Genomic DNA, 12828 nt, shown 5'->3' with positions numbered 1-12828 from the left:
TTTTGTTATAGAGATCCAAATTACAGAAAGACCTTTTACCCTGAAAACCCCAGATCCCGAGCATTCTGGGTAACAGGTCCTATACCTGAATGTTTTCCTTCTCTACCTAGGCAGCACTCATGTCATGCTTTGTGTTCAATCTGAAACCTGTTGCTTTTATTCCTACAATCTTCTGAGCTACTAACAAATGCCATTCCCAAGGTATCCCCGTGTATCATTGCCCTAAACAGGGAAAAATCCAAAATAGTTATGTAATTTAATAATAACTGGACCCCAAGAACTAAATGAGTGGGTTGGGACAAGGCAACAAGACTGTTAAAGAGTTAAGGGAGACGTCGGCCCTATGTAAATAACAATAACAATGTTAAAAGCCAATGCCATGGGATGCTCTGAGCAAATAAACAGAAGGCAAACATTATGCCAAATACGCTCCATTAACATTTAACACTGATGCTGAATTAAAAGAGATTATAATGGCTTTTTTTTCTCATGGTCATAGCAGGAATTCTGCCTTAGGCCTCTGCGCAAATAATTATAAAGCCAAAAAAAGTCATTTTCTTGGCATTCCAGTTTCAGATATGTGCCCTATAATACCAGTCTGTCCAACATAAGAGCGACTAAGGGCTTAAGAAATGCCTCACCCCCATTACAAAAATTTATTTTTAGTTTTATTACCTTCTCCATCAACTGACGCAGCTGCCGACTCCGCGGGTCCCTGGAACAGGTGGTTTGTGCCGGGGCCACCACTGTACATATACACTTGCCATCTGGGGCTTGAGCTGATGTGTAAATTTGCCACCCATCTTCAGGACTGGGGAAGAGAGTCTGTCCAAGGAAGATATAGGCAATGATTAAACATGTCAGCCAATGAAAATAAAACACATCCAAAAGGTCATACAATCCCCTATATAGAGAGAGCATCAATATTGAGAAAAATATGTTTCAAAGTTATCCACATGATTCACATTCATAGATTTATCATAGAACATTTAACAATTTTATTCTTGAACCAACAAATGTATTTGTAGCTGTAATATTGGTGTGTAGGCGCCATCTCAGTGCATTGTGCCTGAGTCTGAGCTTTCAGCCAGCGCTACACATTAGAACTGCTTTCAGCTAACCTATTGTTTCTCCTACTCCCATGTAACTGGGGGAGTCCCAAGCCGGACTTGGATTTCTTACTATTGAGTGCTATTCTGATACCTACTGGGAGCTGCTATCTTGCTCCCTTCCCATTGTTCTGCTGATCGGCTGCTGGGAGGGGGGGGGGGGATATCACTCCAACTTGCAGCGCAGCAGTAAAGTGTGACTGAGTCTGAGCTTTCAGAAGGAGCCAGCGCTACACATTAGAACTGCTTTCAGCTAACCTATTGTTTCTCCTACTCCCATGTAACTGGAGGAGTCCCAAGCCGGACTTGGATTTCTTACTATTGAGTGCTATTCTGATACCTACTGGGAGCTGCTATCTTGCTCCCTTCCCATTGTTCTGCTGATCGGCTGCTGGGGGTTTCTTACTATTGAGTGCTATTCTAATATCTACCACTAGGTGGGTGTCAGGGAGCTGTTATCCTGTTACCTTCCCATTGTTCTGTTGATAGGCTGCTGGGGGGGAGGGTAGGGGGTAATATCACTCCAACTTGCAGTGCAGCAGTAAAGAGAGACTTAAGTTTATTATTATGAGTAGGGATGTAGCGAACATCGCCAAAAATGTTCGCGGACCCGTTCGCGGACTTTCGGCAAAACTCGCGAATATTCGCGAACTTTGCGAACCCCATAGACTTCAATGGGAAGGCGAACTTTAAAACCTAGAAAAGCCATTTCTGGCCAGAAAACTGATTTTAAAGTTGTTTAAAGGGTGCCACGACCTGGACAGTGGCATGCAGGAGGGGGATCAAGCAAAAATTTCTCTGAAAAATACTTTGTAAAAAAACCGCCAAAAAATAACGCCAAAAAAAACCGCCAAAAAATAATGAAAAAAAAAACCGCCAAAAAATAATGCCAAAAAAAAAAACGCCAAAAAAAAACGCGGCGAACCCAAAATGGCGAACATCGCCGAAAGTTCGCGAATTTGTGGACTTGCGAACACCCGATGTTCGCGCGAATTAGTTCGCCGGCGAACAGTTCGCTACATCTCTAATTATGAGGCATGGCTGTGGGCACCTGGGAGACCAAGAACATGTCTAGCCCCACATCAAAGGTAAAAAATAAGGATTTCAGTGCAGAATTCTACTGGAGCATCACTCTTAATTGGTGGAAAATATGTTTATTTTCATAACAGAATTTATATCCAATATCCATATCTTGTTTACCCCAACAACACACAAACCATCACTGCCACCAACACACAAACAGAACCACATGGACAGCATTGGATTCATCAGATTTTAGGCCAAAAATACAATCTTCTACTCTCATCTCTGATACAAACAGTTAGATGTTCAACGTGGCCTCCTCCAAACCTTTGATCCCTAGTTCTGCACTTGGGACAATGCCTACAAAGTCCTACATCTATTGGCCACTAATTCCTTTCACTTTCCGGCTGATGACACTCAGTAGGTGAAGTGATTACAAGTCTACCCCTATCAGTTCCAGATTTCCCCATAGAGTACAGTGACCTTTCCATGAGATCACATTTTCTCGCTGTATTGAATCAGGTTAAATATTTACAACCCTGCTTTCTTTCCGTTACACTTTATCTTCCTTTGTTTTACTCGGGTTCAGATTCGCATTTACGCTCGGATTCACCCTACAGCTCAACACTTAACACATTTCATCTTGAGATGTTCATCTAAAAGCCATTTCTGATTTACTCCTCTCTCTGTGTATGCGCCTCGCCAACTGTGAGAGTCAGAGATCCGTCCTCCCAACCGCCCTGCTCTGGGCCCCGTATGGAGAGCAAATGGCTGACGGGGCACTATTTCCCCTCTTCCTCCCATTAGCAGGATTGGAAAGGAGAAAGACCAGTAAAACAACTGAAGATAACTTGAATTACATTGGTGATCAAAAAGTGCATTTTTTTAATGGTTGAGTTTCCAGTCTCTATAATAATGGCTTCTACAGAGAGATGTAACTCTTTCTGGGTCCAAAATGAGAGCAGTTAATGGAATGGGAATGGATAAGCGGCAAATCTTCATCACTGAGACATTGATTTAGTGAATACTTCTTTGTATAAGGGCCATAAAATCTCTAAGTTGGTTGTATAGGATCATAATACAGTCATGATTGTGAATTTTCATTTCTCACTCTGGACATCGGGTCTTAAACCCTACTAACAAAGCAGGCCCAGTCTTGTGCTGCCGGCCAATAGACATATGACTTTACTATTCTTCTGTGGTGGGAGCTGACCCACACTCAACTCCCTCTGCTACATGATGGGCCGGACTCCAAAGTCTATATAATCAAATTATCATCATACTTTGAGACTCAAATAAAATGTAACAGTAGTCGCCTGCCTTCAGCCTGCATCCTCCCAATCCCACAATCCCCTGCACACGTGATTTCAACAAGGAAAGGAACATCCCAGTACGATGCATTGTGGGTTATGTAGTTCCTGCATGCCGTCTGTAAGCTGTGGGGGAGTTGTTACAATTTGTAACATCAATGTTTTAGTCCCTCCTCCCCTGCCAGGATTTTAAATGATGCAGCTGGATTTCAGCATATAAACATGGTATTTATTCCGACTTTTTGAAGGAACAAATTACAAGTATATTAGGGGGTTTTGTGTTGTGTGGGGCTCTTTAACAATTTTTACTTCAGAAGCCGAAGTCTCCCTTTAATAAATTAATGGAGGCCAACAGCACACAGTAAAAAGAGAACAATGTTATATTGTTACCAGTCCCTGTTCCATAGGGCAATATTTCCATTACTTCCATTACTTTCCATTACCCCTTAACTCTGCTCCAGTTCTCATCCCCACTTTGTCCCAGTGTTTCAACCTCTCTCTGTTACCATTTGATTCTGTGCAGAGCTTGACACTCTCCATTTCCATACAATGGTCTATAGCTCAAAGGGAAAGGAGTGTCCACTGAATCTAATGTGATCATGTGATGAATTCCTGCATTCTCATTTTGAGTTTGTGGCACATTTTCTATCTATCTGTAGATTAGCTAACATAGAGTTGGAAAGGCAACACAAAATGCTTGCTTCACCACTTGTGAATACTGCTGTCTTGTGAATACTGCTGTCTTGTGAATACTGCTGGTTTATGAATACTGCTGGCTTGTGAATACTGCTTCACCGCTTGTGAATACTGCTGGTTTTTTAATACTGCTTCACCGCTAGTGAATACTGCTGGCTTGTGAATACTGCTGGCTTGTGAATACTGCTGGTTTATGAATACTGCTGGCTTGTCAATACTGCTTCACCGCTTGTGAATACTGCTGGTTTTTGAATACTGCTTCACCGCTAGTGAATACTGCTGGCTTGTGAATACTGCTGGCTTGTGAATACTGCTGGTTTATGAATACTGCTGGCTTGTGAATACTGCTTCACCGCTTGTGAATACTGCTGGTTTTTGAATACTGCTTCACCGCTAGTGAATACTGCTGGCTTGTGAATACTGCTTCACCGCTTGTGAATACTGCTGGTTTTTGAATACTGCTTCACCGCTAGTGAATACTGCTGGCTTGTGAATACTGCTGGCTTATGAATACTGCTGGCTTGTGAATACTGCTTCACCGCTTGTGAATACTGCTGGTTTTTGAATACTGCTTCACCGCTAGTGAATACTGCTGGCTTGTGAATACTGCTGGCTTGTGAGGTAGCACCCTATCTCCATAGCAGACCATACTACATGGAAACACATAAAGGTGAAATAGAAGCACTTTTACTTTATCTGTGTGAACTTTTAAATTTTCTTTCTCCTCTTGGTCACTATATATTGTAGACTCAACAGCAACCATACTCTGGGGCTATAACAGCTTCAGTGACAGTGACCTTCATTTACAGCCATGTCACAATGGTCCAGGTAAGACATGATGTGTCAGTATTACATCCCAGAGCACTCTGTTAATGCACAGTACAGCTGAATCACACTTGTAAACACAATGTAGGCTTCGCTGAAGTACAACTACACACTTTTCCACCCCCTCTAATGCATTAGAGGGTACAAAGGGATACCTATGCCCATATTGTTTATGGTGTCTGTCTTGGTTCCTGCAAATGCCATGGCTATGAATAATTCCCTATTTGGCTGGGAGATAAAGCCGAGGAATGGTTGCAAAGCCGCCATTTAGCTGCCTGTGTTCCCTTGAATCATTGCTACAGTGCAGTGTAATCCCTCTCCAATACTGTTTTGGATGCCCGCTATCCATTTCTCTCTCATTATCAGCGGATCTGAGGCCTGCAGGCAGAGCAGTCTATGAGGACTGGCGGGTAACAAGACTAGCAGGATCACATGAATGGAATGAGGCCCAGAGGGCAACCAATTAGCGAGTCCCTGAGCTCTGAGCGATGCTTTTCCCATCCGGACACAAGTCCCCTGAGAGCGACAGTAAAGCAACACCAATCTCTGTTCTTCTGTACTACAGCAAGTTGCTATGGAATCCATTTCCTGTCAATCATGTCTGTCCCATTGCTATTCAGATCTGCTGCTTTCCCTACACGCCCCATTGCCCAGGCTGCTTTTTTGCATATGCTCAAAGTTCCCACTTTATCCCACTTTCTGCCTCTATATCTCCACTTCATTTAATCCTTTTTTTTTCTCATATTTTCAATGAATCCCCTCTCCAACATTTAGGTTCTATCATGAGGTACCATTAGGAATCTCCCCGCAGTACTATTCGCAGTTACTACTTTATAATAACAATAGTGCACTACATCAGTCTATAATTGCCTCTATTCAAATATCCAGTGTGGTTCACCTCATTTCCCCTAAATGCCGTCTCTGTCTGCATTCACTGTGCGTATTCTGCTAAACTGCCTATTTTTAACCATGATCTTTTTCCCATTCTCTGCTGCATTTCCTGCACAGTACCCCCACCCGTCCCCATAGGGGACTTCCATATGTCCTGTGTCTGCTCTTCCAAACTGAGAGAGACTGCCAGCTAGACTATTAGATTGTAACCATGGCGACAGCCAGACTGGGGACCAAAGGGACAGAGCCAGACCTTAGTCGGGGTAAGTAGTTTGGGAAAAGGTGGATATAAACTCACAGAGGGAAGGCTGGCAGGGAAGAGGGATAACTAAAGCGGCTAGATTGACAAATAAAGACATTTATGCACACTAATTAGATGGAGAATCATGATTGGATACACAGCAATCTGTTATTATCCTTCTCAGCTGTACCAATGCTCCTCTCTTACTGTCAGCACTAATGACACACAGCGACCAATCAAATATTTGCTTTCATTAGCATGTCTGCACCAGACTGTTAAAAATTAATGTTAATTGGTTGGAAACACCTATGTAGTCAGGGTCGGACTGGGGGGTGCAGGGGCCCTGCAGGTGCGGGCCGCGTCCCCTAACCCCCCCTGCAGGGGCCCCCTAACCCCGCGCAGGGTCCCCCACCCAATTTCCTCCCTAAATTTGACGCATCAGGGGAGGAACGGTCGGCCGGGGGAACGCCTGCAAGGGTCTGGTCTGGGCCGCCGGGCCCACCAGGATCTTTCCCAGTGTCCTGCCGGCCCAGTCCGACCCTGCATGCAGTAGTGAGACACAAGCTTATTGATTATTGCTAGGTGCAGTGTTAGGCACAAAAAAGAGGCATAATTGCACCTATTAAAGGGAAATATACACCTAAAAATTGCAGGTATCAATAAAGATATATACATGATATAAAACATGTTCATATAAATGGAGCCTTTTCGTGAAATATATACTTTTTTATTAGTGTGTACCATTACGAAAAACTGAAAAAAACGACCAACCAGGGGTCACCACACAAGTTGGTTAAATCAGCCAATGAATGGACAGAGCTGTGTTTTTACTCTTATGGTAGTTCCTGTTTCAGTTAATACCTGCACTATTTCCTGTCAAGTGATCTTTGAGGAAGAACATAGAATGTAACAAGATGGCTGCTCAAACCAAGGACATACCTCCCAATGGAAAGAGGGACAAAAATAAATGCGGTGTGCAACTTGGCAATTTTTTACCACGCCCATTTTTGCAACCACACCCCCTAAATACCACTCCCATTTGACTACATTTGGCAGGTTATTTAAAGTTTGAACACATTTCTGGGAGATTTGGTTTCCTGTTTTATGTGTTATTACAGTTTTTCTGAAAAAGGTGAAGTTGGCCCTTTAAGCTGTGAGTCTCTGTTCCCCCAAGAGACCTGTTTAGCTTATTAGTTACAGTTGTACGTCAGTGCAGGGGGGAACTTTTTAAATTTCTGGGCTCTCTGCCAAAAGCTACTTATTTAATTAAATGTGAGAAACAATGTATCTAAGTGCAGGTGACGCTCGTTAAGATTTCTGGGCTCTGCCAAAAGCTATTTTTTAATTAAGTTTAAGAAACATTGTATCTTTTTTAGTTTCAGTGCAGGCAATCAAAGGGAAATGAGGGACTTTTCAGTAAGAATCCAGGACTGCGGTTCAGCTGTCAAAAGAGGGACTGTCCTGCAAAAATCGGGACAGTTGGGAGGTAAGCAAGGGTCACCATACAAATTTGGTTACATCAGCCAATGAACAGACAGAGCGGTGTTTTTACTCCTACACTACTTCCTGTTTAATTAGAACCTGCATTATTTCCTGTCAGGTGATCTTTGAGAGAGAACACAGAATGCAACAAAATGGTGGCTGAAGGTAAAAGATATAAAAGGAAAATATTTACTGACATTTTAGTGTATAAGTAACCTATTAAAGGAGAAGGAAAGGCTAATAAAGAGTTAATCTCAAGCTGCAGGCATGCCTTCAGTTCTCTCAATAGTGCCCTTAAGTCTCCCCATATTTCACCCGTTCAGATGGAAAAAAACCCGCTGAGCTCTGTAAAGAAAGTTCCCATAATGCCTCACTCCTGCACCAAGACCAAGGCTGGTGTACATGCTCAGTTTGTAAGACTGTGAGTCAGCTTCCTGCTGATTGGCTCAGATCCACATTCCTAACGGGGGGAGGGAGTTCTTAGCATTCTTGAGGGAGGGGGAGCAGGAGAGAGGAGAGAGCTTTGTGTCTCTGGCACAGGAAAACAAAGAGACAACAAATCCTGTTTCTTTTGACAGAGGACTCTGTGAGTGCTTATGGCTGTATTTACACAGAACGTTCTGATAAAGCTTACTGAGTTTTTACCTTTCCTTCTCCTTTACCAAAGTTATTCTACATGTTTGCAGTGTAAGCAATGAAGTTGGAATTATGGGAAATAATGTTACACTGTAGAAAAAAAGCACCAGAAGTTCCCTCCGACCGTTTTTCACTTTGCACCTGTTTTGCAAATGAGCCCTATTCTGTATGAGACACACAAAGCTGCCTGTCTCTTCTGCCTAAAACATACATATCGATCACCGTGACACACACGCAGCAATCTGTCGGCTGCTCTCCCTTTCCATGATAAATGCTTCCGTACTAATGAGTGCTGCTGATGATTTCAGTTCCGCAGCCTGAAGAAGATTTAACTTCTAATGAGATAACGAGTTTGGAATCCCAATGGCTCCTCTATGCAGCTCCCTCCCTCGTTAATACTCACCTCATCTATCACTGCAGGCACTTGGCTATGGGGCAGTCAGCAGGATTCATATCTCATGGAGGAACAGCAAATAGGGACGGGGGTGTTTGTGCAGTAGTTTAGTAGGACTTTGCCCCGGCTTAAAGCCCAATGATCTGAATGACAAGCGCATTCAATACAAATGGCCCATACTGTAACCCCTGCCCCCAACACATCCCTTATTTGAAAAATAATTAACATTTTTATTGCAATGATTCCATCTCATTGGGGAACTCATTATTTGGTGTACTTTTTTCCCTATGCTATGTCCCATTTTCTCCTCCTACCCCAATAACCCCTCCCATTGCTTCATATAACCCCTTCATATAACTCCTCCTATTGCTCCATATAACCCCTCCCTATAACTCCTCCTATTGCTCCATATAACCCCTCCCTATAACTCCTCCTATTGCTCCATATAACCCTACCTATAACTCCTCCTATTGCTCCATATAACCCCTCCCTATAACTCCTCCTATTGCTTCATATAACCCCTCCCTATAACTCCTCCTATTGCTCCACATAACCCTCCCTATAACTCCTCCTATTGCTCCATATAACGCTCCCTATAACTCCTCCTATTGCTCCATATAACCCCTCCCTATAACTCCTCCTATTGCTCAATATAACCCCTCCCTATAACTCCTCCTATTGCTCCATATAACCCTCCCTATAACCCCTCCTATTGCTCCATATAACCCTCCCTACAACTCCTCCTATTGCTTCATATAACCCCTCCCTATAACTCCTCCTATTGCTCCATATAACCCCTCCCTATAACTCCTCCTATTGCTCCATATAACCCCTCCCTATAACTCCTCCTATTGCTCCATATAACCCCGCCCTATAACTCCTCCTATTGCTCCATATAACCCCTCCCTATAACTCCTCCTATTGCTTCTCATAACCCTCCCTATAACTCCTCCTATTGCTCCATATAACTCCTCCTATTGCTCCATATAACCCCTTCCTATACCTCCTCCTATTGCTCCATATAACTCCTCCCTATGACTCCTCCTATTGCTCCATATAACTCCTCCTATTGCTCCATATAACCCTCCCTATAACTCCTCCTATTGCTCCATATAACCCCTCCCTATAACTCCTCCTATTGCTCCATATAACCCCTCCCTATAACTCCTCCTATTGCTCCATATAACCCTTCCATATAACTCCACCTATTTGCGCAATATAATTTATCCCATACTTCAGCAGTAATTGTAGCTCTATATAATATCTCCATATAACCCTTTCCCTGCACCCCCCCTGAGCATTCCATTAAAGATAAGCAATAAATAGGGAGTTTATTTATGCACTGTTGTTCTGTTTTTACAAGTGGCGTGAGTTACTGCTCATAAAATAAAGAATAAGAAGCTTTCTGTGTTGGTACCAATTCATAGCTATGCGGAAAATCATTTGTATAAATTTGAAAAGCTCCAATAGTGGGCAATTTTTATTACATTTATAACAATGCTCTTTCATATCCTGGCACTTTGGGGTGTTAGAAATCTGCGTGCTGAACTGAATGGTTCTCCTTGACACAAATGATACTATATTATATAAAGATGAATAATATCCCTTTCAGAAGGTATCATATGAATGCTTAACTTAAGTGACGGCAACTATCTATGTATTTATATAAACTATACGGATTAATCGGGTTTAAATAATGGACCAGAATGCTCTGGACTGGCTGCTGAGCACTGAGAAAAATCTTGCATCATATTTATGTCTAAATCTCCATTACTCCAGTCAACATAAAATCCAAATGAGGCCACTTTCTCTTCAATGTGTTATGAATTTATTTCTGTATTTAAGATTTTCAAAAAGCTTAAATTGTATTCGGGTAAAGTTCCCCTTTAAATTCAGTTGCTAGAAGTATGGGCACAAATATGGCCCCGCGCAGCCGTGTAAAGCCTTCATGTTGTACAATAAAGAGCAGTGTTTTTGTAATAAGCCTTAGACAGTCATAAAGGATAAAGGTCTGGAGAATCCAGTACAATAATCCCCATTTACTGTAATCCCTGGCATTATTTTTCATTTTCTCTCCAGCTATAGACAGACCCTCCAAGGCGTTCCGCCCACTAGGTACCTGATAACCGATACAGCAATTGTCAATAAATAGAATCCCATTAATCTTCAGAGCGAGTTCAGCAACCTCTGACACGATCAGTAAGGCTTCCTTTCTATTTCCCAACATGAAATCATTTAGAGTGCTAGCTGTGTGTCTATTCTTTCATTTATATAAATAAATATCATGTGAATGTAGGGAAAAACATGCACAGAAATCCTAATGCTGGGTACGGAATAGATGAAATGTAACATAGAAATGTCATATGTCAGAGCTGGAAGCCAATCAGATACAAGGCTGTATGTATAAAGGTCTCAGTAGCAGAGAGAGAAAGGTTATATTCCCCATTAAAGGTCTCAGGGGAGACCTCACCTTAAATACTGTGTTCAGTTATTAATAAAAAACTGTGCAAATTAAAAATCAGTAAAAAAAAAAGCTTCAAGATCTTAAGAAGGTTAGAGGGGTTATGAAAGAAATGTTTCATTTTATCAAGGGGGTTGACAGGGTTCAAGTATTTTCTATCAGCAAATCGAGGTTAGATACAGAGCGCACCAAATGGAGCTGAAGGGAGGAACGACTGAAATAGACCGTAAGTAAAAACTTGTTTTATAGAAAGAGTAAAAAATATATGGAAAAGCCTTCCGGTAGGTACGGTGAGGACTAATTCATTCAACATGCAGGGGATAAATAGAAGGCGAGATTATGGACTTAAATCAGAATTAAGCATTTAATGGACCAGCTGGATTTTTTGCTGCCATTGAATTCTGTGTTCTGTGCCAATAAAGGCATGATGGGAGTTACACAGCAACGGGGGGTAAAGTGCCGAAATCAGGATGAGCATTTAAGACATTGGACATGCAAAGAGACCCATTATGATGACATGAGCATTTTAATAATCAGCATTTACTTATTCTTGTTGTCAACAAACAGTAGGAAAGTGTCCTGAAACACCACTTATCTATTTCTTTTATGTGCAGGTAATGCAGGAGAGCCTAAAGCAAAATTAGAGATAATAGCCTCTGGGAAGGGACTGGGGCTGTGGGATAGCAGGTATAGTAGGGAGAGATGGTGCCTATAGTAGCAGTGGGGGGATAATAGCCTCTGGGAAGGGACTGGGGCTGTGGGATAGCAGGTATAGTAGGGAGAGATGGTGCCTATAGTAGCAGTGGGGGATAATAGCCTCTGGGAAGGGACTGGGGCTGTGGGATAGCAGGTATAGTAGGGAGAGATGGTGCCTATAGTAGCAGTGGGATAATAGCCTCTGGGAAGGGACTGGGGCTGTGGGATAGCAGGTATAGTAGGGAGAGATGGTGCCTATAGTAGCAGTGGGGGGATAATAGCCTCTGGGAAGGGACTGGGGCTGTGGGATAGCAGGTATAGTAGGGAGAGATGGTGCCTATAGTAGCAGTGGGGGGATAATAGCCTCTGGGAAGGGACTGGGGCTGTGGGATAGCAGGTATAGTAGGGAGAGATGGTGCCTATAGTAGCAGTGGGGGGATAATAGCCTCTGGGAAGGGACTGGGGCTGTGGGATAGCAGGTATAGTAGGGAGAGATGGTGCCTATAGTAGCAGTGGGGGATAATAGCCTCTGGGAAGGGACTGGGGCTGTGGGATAGCAGGTATAGTAGGGAGAGATGGTGCCTATAGTAGCAGTGGGGGGATAATAGCCTCTGGGAAGGGACTGGGGCTGTGGGATAGCAGGTATAGTAGGGAGAGATGGTGCCTATAGTAGCAGTGGGGGGATAATAGCCTCTGGGAAGGGACTGGGGCTGTGGGATAGCAGGTATAGTAGGGAGAGATGGTGCCTATAGCAGCAGTGGGGGGATAATAGCCTCTGGGAAGGGACTGGGGCTGTGGGATAGCAGGTATAGTAGGGAGAGATGGTGCCTATAGTAGCAGTGGGGGGATAATAGCCTCTGGGAAGGGACTGGGGCTGTGGGATAGCAGGTATAATAGGGAGAGATGGTGCCTATAGTAGCAGTGGGGGATAATAGCCTCTGGGAAGGGACTGGGGCTGTGGGATAGCAGGTATAGTAGGGAGAGATGGTGCCTATAGTAGCAGTGAGGATAATAGCCTCTGGGAAGGGACTGGGGCTGTGGGATAGCAGGTATAGTAGGGAGAG

General features: G+C 43.2%; 1 protein-coding gene across 2 annotated transcripts in view; it reads right to left on the bottom strand.

The window, feature by feature from the left end:
- Positions 1 to 12828, bottom strand: part of olfm2 (olfactomedin 2) — a 164891-nt gene that overhangs the window by 57545 nt on the left and 94518 nt on the right. For both annotated transcript variants that reach the window (NM_001102802.1, XM_012953000.2), the window contains 1 exon segment: positions 676 to 825. In NM_001102802.1, the coding sequence (NP_001096272.1) occupies positions 676 to 825 (150 nt within the window).

The sequence above is a fragment of the Xenopus tropicalis genome, chromosome 3, assembly GCF_000004195.4.
Source record: "Xenopus tropicalis strain Nigerian chromosome 3, UCB_Xtro_10.0, whole genome shotgun sequence".
Classification (NCBI taxonomy): domain Eukaryota; kingdom Metazoa; phylum Chordata; class Amphibia; order Anura; family Pipidae; genus Xenopus; species Xenopus tropicalis.
Note: the sequence above shows the minus strand (reverse complement) of the source record. Positions and strands in the feature narration are given on the sequence as shown.